The sequence below is a fragment of the Dysidea avara genome, chromosome 3 (assembly GCF_963678975.1).
Source record: "Dysidea avara chromosome 3, odDysAvar1.4, whole genome shotgun sequence".
In the NCBI taxonomy this organism is placed as follows: Eukaryota; Metazoa; Porifera; class Demospongiae; order Dictyoceratida; family Dysideidae; genus Dysidea; species Dysidea avara.
Window position 1 is genome coordinate 12,880,886 of NC_089274.1, and position 22,442 is coordinate 12,903,327.

Here is a 22,442-nt window from a genome sequence, read left to right on the forward strand (position 1 = left end):
TGGGATATCAATTTCATTATGAAAAATTTGTATACATAAATAATCTAGCATTACTATTTCATTTGTCCTCCACTTAAACATGCTACAACAGTACTAGTGTCAGTACATTGGCAGTGAGTCTACCTTGAAATTTCAACTCTAGAGTAGATCCAACACAAGACAGCCCGCACTGTAACAAATACATGAGATCCCATTGTAATTTCATGGACCAGCTGGACTGGGAATCACTTGAAAATAGACGAACAAATTTAACCTGTTTTGTTTGAAGTGAAGCATGTGAAATGTTACACTTAAGAAATCCTAGGATTCTTAGGTGGTATGTAATTAATGTGTGTTCCATTTCAGGTCTGACTAGATACATTGAAATTACACACACATCTTGGTCCAAATCACGTTTGCCTGGTGGCTACGGGCATGGTTTCACATGCGGCTTATAATTGAGATTTGGCTGATCTTGGAGTTTTGGCATTTAGCCTGATTCAAGGCTAGCAGTCAGACACCTCCTTGAATTGTGCAACAGATAAAATCAGCTCACCATTGAATACGGCATTAGTCCACTGCACCAGTTGTTAATATATAAATAACTCCATGCATACACTTCAGTGATGTTTGCAGAATATACCCTCCTTGCGGTCTGCCAAAATATTTGCTCCTCACACACTGCACAAAATTCTTCAAGTTTTAATTCAGCTGGCTCTTTCCTGTTACCAGTATCTTCCTGCTTGCTTTATTTATACACTGACTTATGACTTGAAAGACCGGCCCAGACTGTTTTCTAAAGTCTAAATAAGAAAAACAGCTCACATAAAGTTCCCTTCCGTATGGATGAACATCACTGATACAGCTCATCCCACAATAATACTTCGTTACTAATGACAACCAACAAAAACCCACAATCGATCCGTTAATTCTTTTTATCTTATGTTTAATCACCCACTGGAGATGCCACTGCTAACTTATAAGGGAAGTTTCAGCAACGGTAAGTTGCAAGCTTCAATTTGAGAAAGCGTTCCGTTCCGTGGTTTAGTCCATCATTCCGTTCCGTTCCGTTCCGTTCCGTAGAATAGTCCCCACCTAGCTGAACTATCTACAAGGTAACTTCTTCTAGCTGATCTCTCTACAGTATGATTTGTTTGTAGCTGAACTATCTACAAGGTAACTTCTTCTAGCTGATCTCTCTACAGTATGATTTGTTTGTAGCTGAACTATCTACAAGGTAACTTCTTCTAGCTGATCTCTCTACAGGGTGATTTGTTTGTAGCTGAATTCTGTATAGGTGATTTGTTTGCAGCTGAGCTCTTTACAGAATGGTTTCTTTGTAGCTGAACTCTCTACAAGGTAACTTCTTCTAGCTGATGTATCTACAGGGTCACTAGTTTGTAGCTGAATTCTCTACATGGTGGTTTCTTTGTAACTGAACTATCTACAAGGTGACATCTTCTAGCTGATCTTTCAACAGGGTGATTTGTTTGTAACTGAACTCTCTACAAGAAAACTTCTTCTAACTGATGTCTGAACAGGGTGAATTGTTTGTAGCTGAACTCTCTACAGGGTGATTTGTTTGTAGCTGATCTCTATACAGGTTACTTATTTCTAACTGATCTCTTGAATTCTGTTCAGGGTGACTGCTCTATTAGGATGACTGCTCTATTAGAGTATCTCGATCTCGCACTTGCTACACCAAGTTGGATTTTGTGTTATAACTCCGTGGCTTTAAGTCTGATTCTTCTACACCATTGAAGAGCCTTTCTAAGATGATAACTCCATCTGTACAGCGATTTTCAAAGCATTACCCAAGTGGTTTATCTGGTAGGCGTGGCAAGCATAATAATAATAATAATAAAATAAAATAAAAAATCACGTGATGTGACAAGCATGGCGGCTGAATTCTCTCGCCATGGGCAACATGCCACCTCGCTTTGCTGGTCACAACTCGACGGAATTCTACGTGATAGATTGGCTTGGCTTCACCACTCCCTTGGCAGCGATGGTTTACCCCCACCTCTCAGAGAATTTTTCTAGCACGAAACTGTACAGAGTGGTGCACAAATTAGACAATTTTATTTTTGTAATTACAGTAATTAGTCTTTTTTGTTGTTGTTGTTTTTGCCTTGCCATGCCCACAGTGTAGTCCTCTACTTTTTGTGTTCGCATGCTGTCCGAGGTTTCACATGCCTATTTGTTTTGTTGTACATCTTTTCATCACAATTGTTAATGATGGTTATCTCTCATTAAAAATTAGCTAATCTCGATTGCATAATTGTTACACACTGTTGGTTTTGTTGTTATATCTTCCTGGTTTTTAGCTCGATTTCTTTCAAACCACAAAAGGTTTGAGGTTCAATAGTTAACCTATTCACCCACCGATTTTCAGCTTCTTCCCATACGCGGTTTACCCTGCAGGCGTGACAACATATTGGTGTTATTTTTCGTGCATAATCGCTCATAACGCTTTGCCTGTTTATGGTATTCCAGCCAAAGTTGGTACCGAGATGCGCCTTTATACAGCGGCGGAGGAAGTAGTTGATATGAGGGGGGGGCTGGGCTGACCCAGACTTATTACTATAGTTTGGTAAGGTGAGACCAAAAAAAAAAAAAAAAAAGGTCGCAACCAACTGACAAGAGCTTCCACCTCACCAGCTACCATTTCTAGCTGATAAACTACATAAAAATCCTTTCATAGCCCGCTACACACTGACATACTTTATTAGAGTGACTGCTTTATTAGAGTATCTCGATCTTTATCATGGTTTTCAGCCCCACTCCAAGAAAGATAATTTCGGTGTGATATCATTCTGAGGGGGGGCTAAGCCCCCCCTCAGCAGACCAAGGGGGGGCTTTAGCCCCCTAGCCCCCCCCCCTTTCCGCCGCCTATGCCTTTATACCCCCCCTTCTGTGTGCCAAATTTCAAGGCAATCGGATAACGCGTTCGCGTTTTATAGCAGTTTTTGTAAGTGTGCGAAAAGAAGAAGAAAAATAAGAAGAAAAAAAAAACGAAGAAACTAAGCCAATTTTTGAAGTCGCATATCTCAGGAATGCCTGAAGCAATTTCGCTCAAATTTGGAATGTGGAGTACTGAAGTTGGAGGGAATGTACACAGCAAAATTTGTCTTGTTTCATCAAGGCAGCACAGAGCTACGGAGGTGCGAAAATTGCGTTTTCTTTCTTCCTGTCAATATACTCACGGGGTTGCGCGCCGGCTTCTTGGGCCGCACGACACACTACCGTGTGTCTTGATATGGCCACAAAAAGATTGTCATGACAATGAATATAGTTGACGTTTGATCATGTGTAATCATGCAGCTGCCACCTGTCGTCTAGAAACCAGTCAGTGCTAGTTAATGGTTAATGCTATATATTGCATTAATTATTTCCCGCTAGCTGAGGCGTTTTGTAAATATTTGGGTATTAGTAGGTTTTCTTGAGGTCAAAACTTCACTGATGAGACTTCACTGGCCTTATTTGGATCATTGGAGTTGCAGGTGGTGATAACCAGTATATATGGCTAGACCGTTATAGACAACCCATTGTTTCCGTTTAATAGGTTGTGATAGTCATCAAGTGCCTCCGCCATGCCGCCAAGAAATTTCTTGGAAAGGAGTTGGACATATCTTATTGTTTGCTTACTGTTGATAGGAGTCTATGGTTGTGATGAACAGTGTTATAAGCCAAGAGTTGGAACTGCTACTCAGTTTCAAGTGGATGAAAACGATGCAATCGTTGACGGTGTGTGCTATTCAACGTGTGTTTTAAATTTAAACGTAAGTGCAATTGTAGCTACGTTCATAGCTAGCTAAGGCCCCTATTTGGTGATTATTAGTTTCTCATCCAGTCTTTCTAATTATTATGATGCGGGCGGGAGGGCATTACCATTAGGCCATTATAATATTTATACACTAATGTACCCTTGTCCAAATCGTCTTTCTTTCCTCGCACAAATTTACATTGGTTTTTAGCTGCAATCATGCTCTATCGACGTAATCATAGTGGGATTTCAGTCAACTGTTGAGGAAAATGGTGATGCATAGTGCAGTGTAGCGTTAATTTTAAAAATGCCATCTACTTTCAATGCAAATTATGATGGCTTGGCATCACATGTTCTTCTGAGCATGCACAGAGTAAATAATGGCTTACCATGCGGGTGGCCTAAGAAGGATGCGGGCGGTGGATGAGAAACTAATAATCACCAAATAGGGGCCTAACTGTACTATATGGTCGATTTGTGATAGCCACTATAGATTACAAGATTCAGTTGTATACGTACACTCCTTGTGGATAATTAATGACTGATCGCATGAGTGGTTAGCTGTGAAAGAGGTTACTTTAATGCATCTATCATGCCCATGCACCTCTTCAGTATAGCTAAATCTAATTCCTTCCCATAGAACATCATCTGTGATCAAATCCCCTCCTATGTACTAATAGGGCATTGTTTGAATACAGCCTATGGGGCAACAATGATGACACACTTGCTATGATGATAATAAAAGTGCATGCTCCTGGCATACCGTATAGCCTAAATATGTTAAGGGAAATTTTTTTGCTGATTTTGCAGTTTTGGGTGTTGCCAGCAAAAATTTTAGACCTCCATATAGTCTAATACACAGTGTTGGCAAATCTGCAAAATTTTATTTTTAGCAACAATGCTCAACCTTGAAAAATTTGCCCCTCAAAGTATTTTGGCTATATGGTACTCACACTGTAGCCATAGCTACAGCTATATTAATTACAAATTTCACTTAGCTAACATGACAAAGCCTACCTTGTGATCAAATGTCTCAATTTCTGCATCAAATGTATACTAAACCCCAACTATCATTCCCAAGAAGAGGGAGGTAGGGAATGATATTCCCAAGAAGAGGGAGGTGGGGAATGATATTAATAAATGTATGACATTTATGTATAGCCTATTTATACAGTGCATGAATGCTATTGGGTAAAATGGACAATTAAACACAATTTAAGTAATGTTATAGTAAATTAGAAAGCGTTAAGTTTGTTATTTATTATGAAATTATTGGGGGTTGGGGCAAAACACTCGTTGTTTAATGGACACTGGGCTGAATTTTATCTGCTAAACCCAGCTGTTAGCTTCCAGTCAAACCTCACTGCCATGAAGGGCTTACATAGCTTGCTCTATGTTGTTATACTATAGTTACAGGAGTATAGTCCAGCTAATACAGATTTGCAAGACAAAAATATCGATCCTCAGACAACTGCATACCTTTCTTCTTCAGAACTCTATAACAACTTGTTCTATTGTATAAAAAGGAGCTTTGGAAATACAATCATTTTCATTGGATAGTTTACTAGGTTTTTGGGTGTGAGCAACAACTCACATTTTGAGATGTTTTTATACAACAAACTATACTTATTGCAGCTATCAAGTACCCTAGACATAAACGCTATAGGATACTAAAATGTTGAACAATGGGATTTTATCTGGACTTTGACTTACCATAGATCGGGAAATATTCGACAGTAAGAATATTTCGTGGTTGCCTCTACCAATGAAAATAAATTACATGAAATATTTTACTCTTGAATATTTCCTATTTGCAAAATATTTTTTGGAGGTCGAGCCGTCCAAACCAAGGTCGAAGCACTTGAGAAATGAGTACGCTGTTGGAGAAGAAAGACTAATGGCCTATCATCAGGGTTCCATATAGTCTCGCGTGGCCAGTCACAGCTGGACATCCATCACAATTGCCCGTATATCAACTTTTATCGTCTCTTGCATGTTCATTTCTGGCGCACTGGCAAAATTATTTGCTGTACAGAAAATTTTGCTGGTAAAATATTTTTGTGGCTAGGGCTGTCCGCAAAATATAACGCACTGAATTTATTTTTAAACTAAATTATTTCGAATGAAAATTTCCCGATTTACAGTAGTCTGGTTATATGTAATGTGTCATGCACCCTGTAACATCACCGCTACATGGTCGAGTATAATGGTTAACACCTATTAGTGTAGAATTACGAAATCAAAGTTCACTGCTCCACACATACAGTATGCGCTCCTCTAAACTTTCGTCCTTATGCAACCGTAGAAATACAGCAATAATGGGTCTTGTTTGTCGACTGCTAGCTGGTAAAGGATGAGGTAATCTATCGACCTTTTGTCCTAAATTTGTCACCACTACCACAAGAAGATCACAGATACTTTATGATTATGATCCTGCTAACCATTTAAGATTTCAGAATCCTTGTGATTAGATTGTTTAATACGTAGCAAGCAGGTTACAGCTGTATTACTTTGGAATCAACTTCCTGCAGATTTATTATTACGTGGAGAGAGGGACGGGTGGAAAACTATACTTAAAGATGTGCAAATACTTTTTAATAATAATGACTGTACACCTGTATGTATTTAGTTGTTGAGTATGAGGTTCACCGTAACAAAAATGCTTTTCAATAGAATAAACTATATACCAGATAAGATTATGAACTATAGCTATACATCTATACAGGCCTACACTGATATGAAAATGAATTATACCCATGTCAAGTTTTATGATAGCAGGGCATTGAAACTGAGGTATTTGATTTAGCTGATTAGCTCTAAGCATTCTGTGTCTGTTTGTTTTGCCACTTAAAACAATTGATGCATTATATCATGGGCATATCTTCTTTGTGTACTATTTCTTTTTGTTCATAGCACAAAATGGATATAGGACATCAATGGTTTCAGTGACATGTACAATGAATAAGACTCGTTCATTATTCCACACCATATTTGTAGTATACAAATGTGCTTCTTATACTGTTCTCAACATGTCAGGTTGTGTAATGGTACTAAGCTGGTAATGGTAAAAGGGCTGAAACAAGGACCTAGAGTAGTCTAGGTCAACATAACTGAGGACCTGAAGTATAATTATGGCAAAGAATTAGGAACTACACTTACATGTCAGTTGACAGTTACATAAGTATCTCCCTGAAATGATGCTTATTAGCTTATAAAATTATAATTTCCAATCTTTCTTGCACTAATTGATACATACACGTCCTCAAGATAATTGAGTATTTTGTTACACCCTTGTCTAATCACGTTGTACTGGTAATAGATAACATTAGCTTGTATACTGTGTCATTCTTTACTAAAATTTCCTGTCATGTTCAGTAGTATAGTCTATAGCTATTACTGAATGATAATATATTCATTCCAGATCACTAGATCTGTTGTGTCTGACTTGTCATCATCAAGTTGTACTGACAAACAAAAGGTTAGTGATTTGTTAACGTCATGCTTGATAGCAACACCAGCACATGATGTAGTTGAAGGGATGTGTTGCTGGGTGCAGTTCACACAGAAACGCTACTGCTCTCAATGAATGTCAACTTAAATGTGTAAGCTCTCAAATATAGTGCATGTGTGTATTGGTGTAGAGACATGTTCAGTTACACTGTTATCTTGGGACACAATAAATGTACTAAGGTGTGTGTTAATAATGTAAATGTTTGTGCTAAATCTAAGATTGAATTAACCTAAAAGTATTGCCATGCCTACAGGACTGGCCAATGAGGTATTGTAACACAACAGAATACATGCAACTGACTCAATCTTTTACATCATCACCTTCCTGTTTGCCACTTAAGACACTGAGATCATATATGAACCCAGTATAGATTTATATAGTCTTCTAATTAAACCCAGTGTTTCATAGCTACTTGCATATAATTTCCACAAAAGAGTCCTACTTAGATGTATAAAAAGTAATTACATAAGTTTGGTTTTGAATTTCTGTAGTCAAGCTGTATCAACGAAACAGAAAGTACATCTATGGAATGTGATAGCTGTGTAAGTCTATTATTAGTATAGGATATATTTATACTGGGATTTTCTGTAAGTATCAATGATTGAATATGCTGTTGTGATTTAAGTATTTTCACTTTCTAATTTTTGTTGTTTCTGGTTAATCATTTTCAAAGTGATGTACTTCATTATGCACATATATGTGAACTCCTGTTCTCAACATGTAGGATTTTACAGCTTGCATGGTTGGTTGTAATTCGACAGTTAATCTTAACAGGCTAGGTAAGCAATTATCGGTCTTCATGTTCATTCTATCAATGCTACTTTTCCATATACTACAGCAATCAGCCTTGGTAACACTAATGTTACACTCCTACCAGTGCCTGAAAAGCTCTATTTTTATAAGACTAATATTCAAATCAATGATGACATCGTGCAGAGTGCAGCAATCACTACAAGAGAACAATCTGGTCCATTTACATTCATAATAAAAGTGTTCACATTTGATGGCAATACCACATCATACAGATTGCTGGTATGTTAGTTGGTAGAGTGTATGTTTACCTTATGCAGAATGCCATATTTGTATAGCATGATCCTAACACAGATATGCTTGATTTATCGACTATATACTCTGTTCACTGTAAGCCAGCCAACATATCTGTTGCATTGGTAAATTCAAATGGAATATCTGAATATTCTACAAGTACAGAGATGTGTATTAGTGGTATGTTAAGTGTTAATGTATGTATGCCTATTGTACATGTGTGTATTTTATGGCATTTTATGAACCAGCTAGTTTCTGATTCTGTTCATTTTAGTAGTTACACAATTACATACCCCTTAGCAACAATTAAAATATTTACACACAGCAAACCATGACTATTGAATTTGTTTCAATGTGACACTTGTCAGATTATTTCATATGTACGTTTGTGTTGTGATTTTTTGTTTAGCTTTTTTTCCAAAAGCTGCTAATAAATTGCAGTCGTGCTTTGGAGAGGAAGTTGGACTGAACATATCAAAAAAGTTTATAATTGATTTGAAGTGGGAGCTGCCTGCAGGTATTGTTTTATGTGTTGTCATGCTCAACTATATTGCTTATTTTTATTATTTTGTTCCCGGGGTTCCTTGCCATGCACCAGCACCCCTCAACTAGATTGTGTAATGATTCTCATGTAACTTACAAAAAGATCATTACATACATACTATCCCTATAATAGTAGGACACATCTTGTAAATGTAGTGAATTGATATTAAATTTTTGAAAGCAGACAAAAACTTCAGACCGGTATAAGGGCAACCTGAAATTCTTTTTACATCTTAAACAGCACGAATTCTTGGCAGTAAAGCTAGTATAGATGCAACACTTAACTCAATCTTTTCTGACACAAGTGCTGTAACTGCCTTATTAGAGCATATGACTATTCCATATAGAGTTCCTAGAAATTTTCCAGATGCATGTCATTTTGGCATAGCCTTCCCTCATAGCCAACAGAGGGGAATACTAGCCCAAAGACTGACCCACCCCCCACCTTAACAATAGTATGCAATTATATGTCATCTTCTGTTCCAGTTGTGGGTCCATACCTGATGTACTGAAAATGTTTAATGTATCTGTATGTTTGTTTACCTGTCCACTCCCATGTGAGCAAATTAAAGCTAAATAAGTAAGAACAAAAGCACAAATATGTGGCAAAGTAGATTTTATCATATTTTATGATGCATTACAAAAAAGAAATATATGTTCTCTGAACACACTGTGTAAGAATTTCCTTTGTGCTGTTCAAGTTTTGAGCATTATTTCCTTGTATGGTAACAGGAACACTGAAATAGTTTAGAATGATAGTCATAGTGAAAAGAAAACTGTGCTGAAGTGCCACCATGAGTGCTATCTAAAATGCACATGCAAGGCTTGACAGAAACAGGACAACTTAGTGACTAGCCCTTTTCTTGCTATTCCCTCCATAGTTACCTTTTTACAAAGGTGTTGTTCTAACCAAGTTAGACCAATCTACATCGCTTGGAGCTATGGGTTATATATATATATCATACAGTACAATAGTATACTGTATAGTAGGGACCACAAAGGTGTAGGCATGGCCCACAACAAGTATCACCCAAAAACCAGCTTCAATTTACCTTGACGATGATGAGGAAGTATTGGTTATCGTTGAAAATTCCAATTTTTTGTGTACTTGTATATATACAGTGAACCCTCAGTTTTCCAAACCCCAATGTGTCTCAGACAATGATAAATGTGTACAGATAAGTGAATTGTTCAGATAACTGAAGCCAATACATTTATGTACAGAGCTCTGTTGAAATACTCTAATAGGTCATACACATGAGCTCAAAATACTCTAATAGAACAGTCATTTTCAATTTTGGGTAAACGAGGGTCTTAACCAAGGGTCTACTGTATACAGAACTGTTTTTGATATTATAATGTTTGTTTCAGATGTAACATATTTGGAAGGTTTCATGTTAAACGTGATTGGGGATCACAGAAAGAATAAATGTAAAAGTTTGAATATGATAACACTTGAAAAGGTATAGTACTAATCCAATGTAAAAGTATTAATTTATCAATTGTTAACTGGTGTGTGTGTGTGTCTGTGTGTACCAAACAACCAAGCTATAAAAAGAAATAAATTTGTTAATTTTTCATCAAAGTATGATTGTGTGGATACCACATATCAAGAGTCATTTTTTCTAATTAACTGTGGGACTGTGACTCAAACTTCACTTTGGGCCTTTATGTGCAATTAGTTCGCTTACAAAAGCAGTATCCTTATTATAGGGGTGGTGTTATGTAATAGAATTTGTGTGTGTACATGCACATGCATGCAGACATCATTGTACACTCCACTGAATTAGTCTAGAACACTGTACAGCTTACTTGGCCACTAAGGTGATATAGCATCTCTGTCTTTCTCTTTGCAATAGAATCTGGTGGAACTATCCCACATGATAAAATATTGAGCAGTGTGACGTGGTGGTTTGTTTTCTATAGCAAACATTTTGTTATAAGAACAGCTTTCCGTTCTCATTTATAGTAGTGTAAATATTTTTTGCTATATACGAGTGCCTGTAAGCAAATTTGTCGATATGAATAATTAACATTTCCATACTTGAAGAAATTGATCACCACAGGAGCAACTCAAAATCAAAGACACTTCAGGGTGCTGAGAGCAGATATTTGTTAGAATGTAAATGTCTTGAGTTAGTGTGGCAAAGAATGGAGGTTCTGCAATGCATTCTTAAGCTACTAGCCTATCAACTGTGCATGGTCAGTTTAGGTAGAGGCTAAGTACCACAGATTTTCCTTGTGCTAGATTTGGCATCAGATGCATAAAGACTGTAGCTTTTCCCATGTAAACCTTTCTATATCGTTTTTCACAGCATTACTTTGGATACCGTTTGTCTTGGGGATACTGATGATCTCACCTGCATTACCATTATTATTAAGTACTTCTGTTATTGCTGTAATCATTATATGCTTTCATAGGATCAGACCAGATATACGCTTGGGAAAAAAGAACAAATAGATCAAGGATGTCAATATCAAATATCTGTAAGTGGCTCACTAGCATAGTATTTATAAGGTATACATCAAACTCTTTCTTATTCTTCAGCTCATCTCCATCCCAGCATATAATAATATTAACACTGTTGTGGTAACTCAGTCCACAAAAATGTCAGGGTGTGATCAATCAATTAGACCCAACCGCCAAATCTCTCTGATTCAGCAGTACAATTATAATGGCAAGAGCAACTACTCAATTCATTTATTGCTAGAGAGTGATCCAGCAGCATTGCAGGCTTTGGATGGCTTCAGAATTGCCATCAGCAGACATGAAACATTCATTCAAAGTGCTGATAAGTTTGTAAGTACAATATGAAGATTACCATCTCTGTTACTTTTACATGAGTTATCATGTCTCTCACATCACGAATGAGAGATATATTAACTGTTGACTTGTATATATAATGATAATATGCATTCTACTATATAGTATTACAGTCGATTTTGGATTGTTTGTGAATGCATTTGAACAATCTGGACACATGATTTTCACACACATGAGCTGTTTCTTTGCAACCGAGCTCCTTGTAATAATGCAATCAAATTACTCGCCACCTTAGAATGCTACACAATGCCAGGGGCGTACTGAGCTAGTTCTTCAATACATTTAAACATTGTGGGTAACATTTATATGTTCACATTTGCAACTCATGTGTGCGAATTGTTTATTTGCATTTTGCAAGCAACCTGAAATTGACTGTAACTCTTTAAGATGTCCTCTATTAAGTAGAATCATACCTCCGATAGTACAAGGAAATAAGTTGATGCTGTTTTACCTCTAAAACCCAAGTGCCCAGTAAATGCTATCCCTTGAATTGATCAACTCCTTATAAATTTACACACAGCATGCTATTAAATGTTGTAGCATTGTTTTGTAATAAATACATGTAATATGAACATATTTCATAATTCATTAATTACATAGCTATGCAATGCTAAGGAAATATAACTCAAGAAAACCACTTTATAAACTACAAATTATACAAAGAAGTATTGTCTCAACTGTTTTATAGTTTGTCTATCATGTTTCATATGCAAATTCTTTACACAAAGCCTCATGGCTGCTCTTAATTTTCTTTTGTGTACAAAGGGGATAAGCTCCCTTTCAACTGGAGAAGATATGCCATTCCTGGTAGCTTATAAGGCCTGTTATGTTGTTTTCAGTTGTTATTTGTTTACTACAGCATGTTGGCTAGCCCCAACTGAACTGTTGTGCCTGATTTCAGTTACCAGCCACACGTCCTTCAAGTAAACTTGACAAAAACAGGAAGTTGAGCTTTAATACAGTAAGTAAACAGCCTTTATTCATTGAATGAAAGTTTATTTTGCGTAGTTCAAAGCCTGTTTGCTCACGTGGGTGTTGGACAAACATGCAGACACACGGTTTTTGCCAAACCAATTTCAAGAACCAAGGCATGCACCCACAGCCAGCCTTTGCGTACACCTGGTTTAAAAATAACACATACCATTTAGTTTCATTTGTGAGGCAAAAGACTATTTGTATGTATTGTAGAGAATTACTGCATAACTTTTCATTGATCTGGCATTTTGATCAGATCATAGTCAGAGTCAATGCAACATGACCTGACATCTTATATCATACAATGGCATGCTCCCAGGAAATATTAGGAGTTTACATCCATCCATTACATGAGATTGTATCTGTTGGGGGCTATTTTAGCATAACTCTTTCAGCAGCCTAGCTATTATTTTGTGTATAATGGGGACCTCTGCTCTGCCAGTGTAAACAAGTTTATATAGCAGTTGATGGAAACTGATCGTGCCCCCACCCAGTAAAGATATAATAAGTGCAATGATCCACAATGTTTGCCACTAGATCCCAACTTCCTTGCTACCTTTAGTGGTAATGCACAATATGCATGTACACTATTTTCGTGAGCCTTCAATATGACAATACACAATCCACCAGCTAACTAGTTTCAAACAACAGACTAGATATGATGGATACTCAAAGGATTGTAAGCTTTTTATAGGCATAAACAGATGACAACATATATAGCACTTTCCAAGAAATTAAGTAATAAAAGTAGCATATTTTTGAGTGCCAGTAAATAATAATGGTTTTGATTGCTGTAGTAGAAAAACTGAAACAGAGTGACTGACTGCTCTATTAGAGTATCTCAATCTGTAACACAAAATAAAGTTAATATGTTATTTTGTATTTTTAAATCAATTGCAATAATAGTAATTACCAATATGGTAGGGCACAGATCCAGGCGGGTGACAGAGAACACAGAATTAATAAATATTGACCTAACCACTGACTTAATTGTGTAGTACAACATTAACTTGTAATTCACATACTTGCAGCCAAGCTACTTGTTTCCCACTGACCACAACAATAGCATGATGAGTTTTGGCTCAGAATGCTTTAGTGATAAAGTACACGTAAGTTATAAATGCCTGTGTCCATTGTGTTTATATAACTTATTCTTTTTCCATGTATAGAAGGAGTATTTATGTTCAGACAATTGTGATTCACTGCAATATAAGGACACAGATCGTGAAAAGTGCATACAGGAGTGTGTAAGTGATACTATAGCTACATACTATAGCTACACACTGAAGATTTTTTAATTTTAGTGCTACATATTTGTATTTGTTTTTCTTTAGGAACACTAGGAATCTTTGGACTTATAAAAACATGGGACATTCTTTAGCATCTCAAAAACCACCAATGTGAATTGGCTATTGAACTAATATATTGTTAATCACTATATCCATATTGTCTGCAGAGTATCATGGCTGAAGCTGTTTAATTGCGGCTTCAGCTTGTAGAGCAAATTTTGCATTTGGCTTAAAACTCTTGGCAACAAAAGCACCCTTACTAACTGTTTTTCAAAATAATATTATAGTGCTGGATAGTCTTTTTTTACAATATCTGTTTCCTTAAACAGCCTTTAACAACCACTACATGTAATAGTTGTAAGATGGGCATGGGGGCTTTGTCTGATATGTATGCCCGGCGGCTGCAGGCCTGAAGGCAGAGGGCATACATATCAGGCAAAGCCCGAATGCCTCATGTTACAGCTAATATGTAACACTTATCAGGCTGATGGCCTGTACAGGGTGATCAATCACCCAAGCCAATATGAATGCGGCCACTGGATATATTATATATGCATACCTAAAATTTTCAATTGTGGGTCAGCAGCTAGTATGTTCTGGGTTACGATGAATGGAAATATCACAGAAAATTTTGGTTTCGTGAGTTTAATGTTTTAATCAGTGCTATTGAATCGTTTATGGAAAAATATAGAGTTTACTAAAGGCCTAGATAGGTAAGCTTGCTTGTTGAGTGGTTACTCCGTGCAGAGTGGTAGCTTCATAATGGGGGCATGTTCGCATTCAAAAGTGTACAGAAATGGCTGATGAATAAGTTATAGCGCTGGTTTTCACCTTATCCTAAAGCTTTTCAACTAGTGGGATGTCGAGGATAGCAAAACGCTCTCCGTCTGAATGGTTTTCATGGCAAAATCCGTTAGAGTCGTTCATCCTAATCACGTGAGTATTAATCAATTCCCACAATCAATTTCAGCCTCAACGTCTATATAATCACTGCCCAGTTGTATCCCGGCTACATTTCATATGTAGCCCGGCTAGCTGGGCTACATACAAAATGCCTCCTTTGATCTGAGATGTGAAAGTGTTACATGTTACAATAATTCATACATTCAAAGTCTCAAAGCGCTGCATCTAATATTTTCGTATGTTTTCTGATATTTCTCGTATATCATTGTGGCTACTGACGTGACATAATGACCTCCCATAAATATACATATTCTTGGATTCTTCTAAAAGACCTCTCCATATGACGTCTGTAAATGTGTACTAATGGCATGTATTTAGCTGGATATGTATGAGCTGAGTATGAGCTTGACAGACCTTTGTTCCCAACCTGTGACCAGACTTAGCTGTAGATTATAGTATAGATTGTTAAAATTATATCTTTGATACTCTTTTAGAGTAGTCAAATATTCTAATGCAAAGAGTATAAGGATATTTCAGCTACACGCTATGTTATGTATCTATTACACCTGGTTTATTGTTTTTATACCATTATAGTACATTTATTCATTGCTTACATGAATATAGGAAGATGCAAGTGAATACCGTATTAGTTTAAGGAAATCCTTTCCAAGTAATGAAAGCTTAACAATTTGGGTAAGTGACTACACATACACAGTATCTTCAGTATATAAAGCATACATCCTTCACATGTCATAGCATTTTTATAGGGGCTGTAGAACTCTGTTTAAAACTTTTATGGAGAGCATTACTGGCTGTGGATAGTAGTAATCATATCAAAACATACCATGTAACGGGAATGATTTGTGGAAGAAAACATTTGCGAATGATCTACTAATTCCTCATTTGCAAGAAAATGTTTGCGATTTATTGTATGCATGAAATAATTTAGGAAATGGGCATGTACCTAGTTAGTTATGGAGTGGGGAACACTTGACTCTGACACTTTGCGTGGATTTCCGATTTTGCGGTTGAGAAATAATTTAATGTGTTTAGTTTTTAATTGACGTTCACGATAATGAGCGAATCGATGATAGTCAATAAAAACTAATTTTTTTACTGGCGTACTCTTCACCTACAATTCCATTTACACCTTTTGTAAACTCTCTTATAAACGTTTGTAGAGAAAAGTTATTTACTGCACAAAGCAACTTCGTATCTCAAAGCAGAGCCGTCCAATCATTGTTATTGAGGAATAAGCTATGCCACAAATTTGCACTTCAAAGAGCATAAATCGTTTTGAAGTTGAACACGTTTTGCCGCTTTTAGTCTTAACAACCAGAGGACTTTATCGTTGATGTTTTAATATGTTTCGGGTTGTATAATAATGATCAGTGAATGGTTAAATCTGTCAAGAATTATCCAATTCCATTCCTGTGACGTTTACCACAAACTCGTGGGCTGGTGTAGGTGAGGAGTGCGCACAGGAATAAAACTTGACCAGGTAATAGATAGTTGATGGAATGCCTAGATACATGAGTAAGCATTACCAGAGAGCACTATAAATCATTTCGTGGTACTAGTTTGTGATAAAGAACCGCATAAGGCTAATTGTCACAACAATTTTTAATAAATCACGTGATAGTCTATCCCCTCTCTCGAAAATCTATGGATAGACACTGGGGGTGGCACTAAAGACATGCCCGCCCATGCACAGTGAATCACCTGGCTGTAGTAGCTAGCAATGGTTTGTTTCCACTGTCATTTACCTAGCTACTGTCGCTGAAGTTTTGCATCTCTGTTCGAATCGCACGGTCATGTGTCTCTCTGTAGCATCATAGTAGTTTAGCTAGCTAGTTGCGAGGCAAGTAACTATACACACTCAGTATATGAATGTTGCATAAACTAAGGCATGAATTGTACAAGGAAGGTTGAAGATTCAGTGCTAGTAATAGCCTGCTAAAGGTACAACTTTTTCAGGTAAAATTTTATTTTTTATTGTAGGAAAAGTCTTGCAAGAAAATATCCATGAATGCATGTAAAATCACGAAATCAGAGAATGTTTTCTTCCGCAAATCATTCCCGTTATACAGTGTGTATGGGATTTGTAAAATTGAGCATTTCCAGGTGGTCAAAACTAAAAGTTTTCAAAACACCAATAATAGTTAGAAATTGAAACACAGGGTTCTATGAATTTAGTAACCTGAAAAGCCCTGTGTTGTGGTGCATGAGCAAAGCAAGGGTGCTACTACAAGCCTTGAGGGTTTCTAAATTCTGTGGAACCCTGTGTTTCGATGATGTCTAACTAATTTGGACCACAGTTCATTGTTGTACCTTAACTACCGCTTGTGACACGAGAAATGTAGTGTTCATTTTTAGAAACAAGCCAAATACACCACCAGTTAAATGCCCATACATTGCCATTGTTACAGGCATGTAATTGCCATATTTTATATTGCCCCAGAGATGGGGATCTATTGAGGCATAAGCAAGGCCATAAGTGACCAATTAAATTTGAATATTTTAAGTAGCTGTGGTTTAATATCTGTTTTATTTCCTTTTCATAACCTCAGCTTGGTGAAACAAGCTGATCAAAAAAGTATCATCATTTCTTGCCATTCGTTATCCAATGGGAAAATAGAAAATACATGTCACACAAAAACACTATTAATTATTTACAACCATTAACTCACATAATTTCTACAGTACACCATACAGCAAAAGAAAGCCCTTGAATTTCTCTATCCAATGCCGACCATATTGGCATGATAACACTGCCATAGTGACAGTTATTTACTGCTGGTGATATCATAATGCACGCTCCATACGTTAAACTATTAGAAAATTTAATTACCTACAAGTTGCTATCCTCAACCAACTGAGTTTGCTAATCTTGGTATTGTTAATATATTATTAAATATTGTTAGGAGGAGTATATGGGGTTTAAAATATTTTATATCAAATAGAGTATTTTCAGGTTGTTTGTTGTTAAGATTAGCATATTTATATAGGCAAGTATATATATGATTAATATTAGCGTGGGGTTTGTGTTGTTTTAAGTTGTTGTATACGTAATATTAACCATAAAATGTTTTTGTAATGATACAGTTACATGTGTGTACACTACCACAATACTAAATAATCTCAACACAAATATGTGGTGTGTCATAGAGTACAAGTGTATCAATAGGAGCTGTTTTCATGTATATGTTGCCCTGTGATATCCCATTCATCTTTGCTGACAGCAAAAAGTGTTGATTTGGCGATAGCATGTGATGGCTTCCCATCACAATAGAAATTTCATAGTGGCTAGTGGCTACTTTGACTGCAGATGAGCTTTTCGAATAGTTCTTGATTCACATTGCTGTGTAATGCGTTGAACATAGCTGACAACGAAGCATAATGAATACTTCACTTTTCAGACGATAATTGATATGACTTGGGCACGTGGCACCATTTCATTCTTTTGATGCGGTATACGAGGATTGCAGGGGTGCTTTTTGAACAGTTCTTGATTCATAAGGTAGTGTAACGGGTTTAACATAGTTGACAACAAAGCGTAATGGATACTTCACTTTTCAGACAATAATTGATATATAGCTGGGGCGTGCGGTGCCATTTCTTTCCTTTGATACGGTATGCATGAATCATATTTACAAAAAAGTTAACAAACAAGTACACACAGTGCACAGTAGGGATATAGCACTTCTTATCGTTTTAGTGTGATTTAATATCATGCGCTACTCCAGCTTGTTTCAGTACTTTATTGATGTGCTATGGTCCCTACTCTAGTTAAAAATTCCAATTTTTTTGTGTACTTGTAGGTATTGTATACTTGATTTTATCCTACCAATGCTACCAATTTTCATTGAAGTATATATATATATGTATATGATAATCCAGAGTTGGGGAAGTTACTACATGAAAGTAATATATTACATATTACTTTTATATCAGTATCATACAGTACGATAGTAACTGTATAGTAGGGACCACAAAGCAGTAGGCATGGCCCACGAAATAAAATCACCCAAAAACCAGCCTCAGTTTTCCCTGATGACGATGAGGCAGTATTGGTGAGGTAAAACTAAGCCCAAACAAGCTTTCAGATCAACCCGAAACGCTTTCAACAAGTTGCTACGGAATTTTAAAAATTTTTTATTCGATGGAAATTTCTACTGACTGAGTAAGTAAGTAAGTAAGTAACTGACTGATACCTTCAGACAAGCGTAACTCGATAACGGCTAAAGCTACGGGCTTGATTTTTTCATCGTTCGACGTCGCTTTGGCCCAACAGGTGCCTTTTGGCATACCACAGTACGTACAATGCATTCTTCATGGACTTACCAATGTCCTCCTTTGTGTCCCATTCATCTTTGCTGACAGGGAAAGGTGTCGATTTGGCGTGAGCACGTGATGGCTTCCCTACGAAATGGAAATCGTCTGTATTTTTCATAGTGGCTATTCTGATTGTAAAGGTGCTTTTCAAGCAGTTCTTGATTTGTATTGCTATGTAACGGGTTGAACATAGCCGACAGCGAAGCGTAATGGATACTTCACTTTTCAGACGATAATTAATAAAATTGGGGTGCGGCACCATTTCTTTGTTTTGGTATGCGTAGATTGTAGAGGTTCTTCCGGAAAAGTTCTTGATTCGTATTGCTGTGTAACGAGTTGAACATAGCTCACAATGAAGCGTAATGGATACTTCACTTTTCAGACGATTGGGGGCACGGCACCATTTCAGATGCGGTATGCGTGGGTTCACCAGTCATAATAAAATTATTTACAAAAACAGTTAACAAACAAGCACACAAAAAAATTTGGAATTTTCAACTAGAGTAGGGACCACAGCACATTGATAAAAAGTACTGAAACAAGTTTGAGTAGTCCATGATATTAAATCACTGTAAAACAATAAGAAGTGTTGTATCCCTACTGTGCATTTTCGTTATGGTATCTTGAGCACAGTAGAGATATAACACTTCTTATTGTTTTACAGTGATTTAATATCATGGACTACTCAAACTTGTTTCAGTACTTTTTATCGATGTGCTATGGTCCCTACTCTAGTTGAAAATTCCAAATTTTTTCGTGTACTTGTAATATATTACAGTTACACATTACTTAGAATTAAGAGTAACTCAATAATATTGCATATTAAGTTACTAACTTAATAATATTAGCTACAAATAATAAGTTACTAATTTATATTCATGCTAATTACATTTTTATTAAGACAGCCAAGTTAAAGTTAACATATAAACCACATGCAGTCACGTGATGCACATCAGTCACGCATACATGCAACACTTGAGCACCATTATAGATGAAAGGTTAATGGATTAAGGTGATTAAGGTGATTAATTAATAGTAGAATGGATAATTGGCAGTAATAATGTGTTACTTGTTCATCATTACTCGTATCACTCGTTGCATCACGGTAAAGTTACTCGTTACTTTTCGCTTCTAGCTACGCGTTATGTAATAATATTACTTTTTTATTACTAGTAACGAATTACAGTTTCCAAAAGTAACTTAAAGTTATATTACTACATTTCCAAAATTAACACGTTATATTACTCAGAATCGTGTATCAAGACACACGGTAGTGTGTCGTGCGGCCCAAGAAGCCGGCGTGCCACCCGTGAGTATATTAACAGGAAGAAAGAAAATGCAATTTTCACACCTATGTAGCTCTGTGATCCCTTATCCGATTGGAACCAAATTTGCTACAGACGTGCCGGCCAGCTAGGGGAGTCTACACACCAAATTTGAAGAAAATCGCTCCAGCCATTTCCGAGATACGAGCGAACAAAATTTCGTTTTAATTTCTTCGTTTTTTTCTTCTTCTACTTCATTTCGCACACTTCGCAAAATCCACCATAAAACACGAATGCGTGCTCGGATCAGGCTGAAATTTGGCACACTTAAAGGGCTCATTAAGGCGGATCTCTTTACCAACTTTGGTAGGAATCCGATGAACATTCACGGAGTTATGACCGATTATTTGCGTATAATAAGGTCGAAGGTCTGTCACGCCTACAGGGTAAACTCCTTTGAAGAATTAGTTGAAAACTGATATGTAGATGGAGCAACCATCGTAGGAGTGCCTTTTTGTGGTTTGAAAGGAATCGGGATAAAGACCATGGAGATATGACACAAAACCCGACCTGTGTCAAAATTACGTGATCGATTTTTATGAATAAAAAAACTATTAGTTTTCGTGTCTACCAGGCAAACCGCTTAAAGCAACGAGCTGAAAATCAGTATGTAGCTGGAATAATCATCATAGAAAGTCCTTGCAGTAGTACAGAAGAATCGGAGTACAAACCACTGAGTTATGATTAGAAAGACAACTACATGTAACAAATGCGAGATCGAGATACTCTAATAGAACAGTCACCCTAATAAAGCATTCAGCTGCATTTATAATTTACTCAATTATATTACATTGCAAGTTATTCTGTAGGGAATTCAGCTACAAACAAGTCACCCTGTAGTCAGATCAGCCAGAAGAAGGTACCTAATAGAGAGTTCAGCTACAAAGAAACCATCATGTAGAGAGTTCAGCTCAAACAAATTGCCCTGTAGAGAGATCAGCTAGAAGAAGTTACCTTGTAGAGAGTTCAGTTACAAAGAAACAATCATGCAAAGAGTTCAGCTGCAAACAAATCACCCAGTAGAAAGTTAAGCTATGAACAGATCACACTGTAGAGAGTTCAGTTAGAAACAAGTCATCTTGTAGAGAGATCAGCTAGAAGAAGTTACCTTGTAGGGAGTTCAACTGCGAACAGATCACCCTGTAGAGAGTTCAGCTACAAACAAATCACCCTGTAGAGATTTCAGCTACAAACAAATCACACTGTAGAGAGTTCAGTTAGAAACAAGTCATCTTGTAGAGAGATCAGCTAGAAGAAATCACATTGTAGAGAGTTCAGCTACAAAGAAACTACCATGTAGAGAGTTCAGCTGCAAACAAATCACCCTGTAGAGAACTCAGCTACAAACAAATATTCCCTGTAGAAAGATCAGCTAGAAGAGTTACCTTGTAGGGAGTTCAGCTACAAACAGATCACCCTGTAGAGAGTTCAGCTACAAACAAATCACCATGTAGAGAGTTCAGCTGCAAAAAAATCAATCACTCTGTAGAGAGTTCAGCTAGAAGAAGTCACCTTGTAGAGAGTTCAGCTGCAAATAAATCACCTTGTAGAGAATTCAGCTACAAACAAATCACCCTGGAGAAAGATCAGCTAGAAGAAGTTACCTTGTAGAGAGTTCAGCTACAAAGAAACCACCATGTAGAGAGTTCAGCTGCAAACAAATCATCTGTAGAGAGTTCAGCTAGAAACAAGTCACCCTGTAGAGAGATCAGCTACAAACAAGTCACCCTGTAGAGAGTTCAGCTAGAAGAAGTCACATCGGAGAGAGCTCAGCTACAAAGAAACTACCATGTAGAGAGTTCAGCTGCAAACAAACACCCTGTAGAGAACTCAGCTACAAACAAATATGCCCTGTAGAGAGATCAGCTAGAAGAAGTTACCTTGTAGGGAGTTCAGCTACGAACAGATCACCCTGTAGAGAGTTCAGCTACAAACAAATCACCCTGTA

At 37.0% G+C, this 22,442-nt stretch overlaps 1 protein-coding gene across 4 annotated transcripts in view; it reads left to right on the top strand.

Annotated features, from left to right (window-relative positions):
- Nucleotides 1–3,438: 3,438 nt before the first annotated feature.
- LOC136249434 (uncharacterized) overlaps nt 3,439–22,442 on the top strand; it is a 33,777-nt gene continuing 14,773 nt past the window's right edge. Inside the window, exons 1-15 of one of the 4 annotated variants that reach the window (XM_066041439.1) lie at nt 3,439–3,482; nt 3,545–3,761; nt 7,167–7,223; nt 7,276–7,347; nt 7,748–7,798; nt 7,981–8,035; nt 8,095–8,288; nt 8,345–8,480; nt 8,710–8,817; nt 10,215–10,306; nt 11,265–11,330; nt 11,392–11,643; nt 13,674–13,751; nt 13,812–13,889; nt 15,459–15,527. In XM_066041439.1, coding sequence (XP_065897511.1) covers nt 3,573–3,761; nt 7,167–7,223; nt 7,276–7,347; nt 7,748–7,798; nt 7,981–8,035; nt 8,095–8,288; nt 8,345–8,480; nt 8,710–8,817; nt 10,215–10,306; nt 11,265–11,330; nt 11,392–11,643; nt 13,674–13,751; nt 13,812–13,889; nt 15,459–15,527 — 1,497 coding nt within the window. In that variant the 5' untranslated portion in view covers nt 3,439–3,482; nt 3,545–3,572. The other 3 variants (XM_066041440.1, XM_066041438.1, XM_066041441.1) reach the window with 3 other exon arrangements.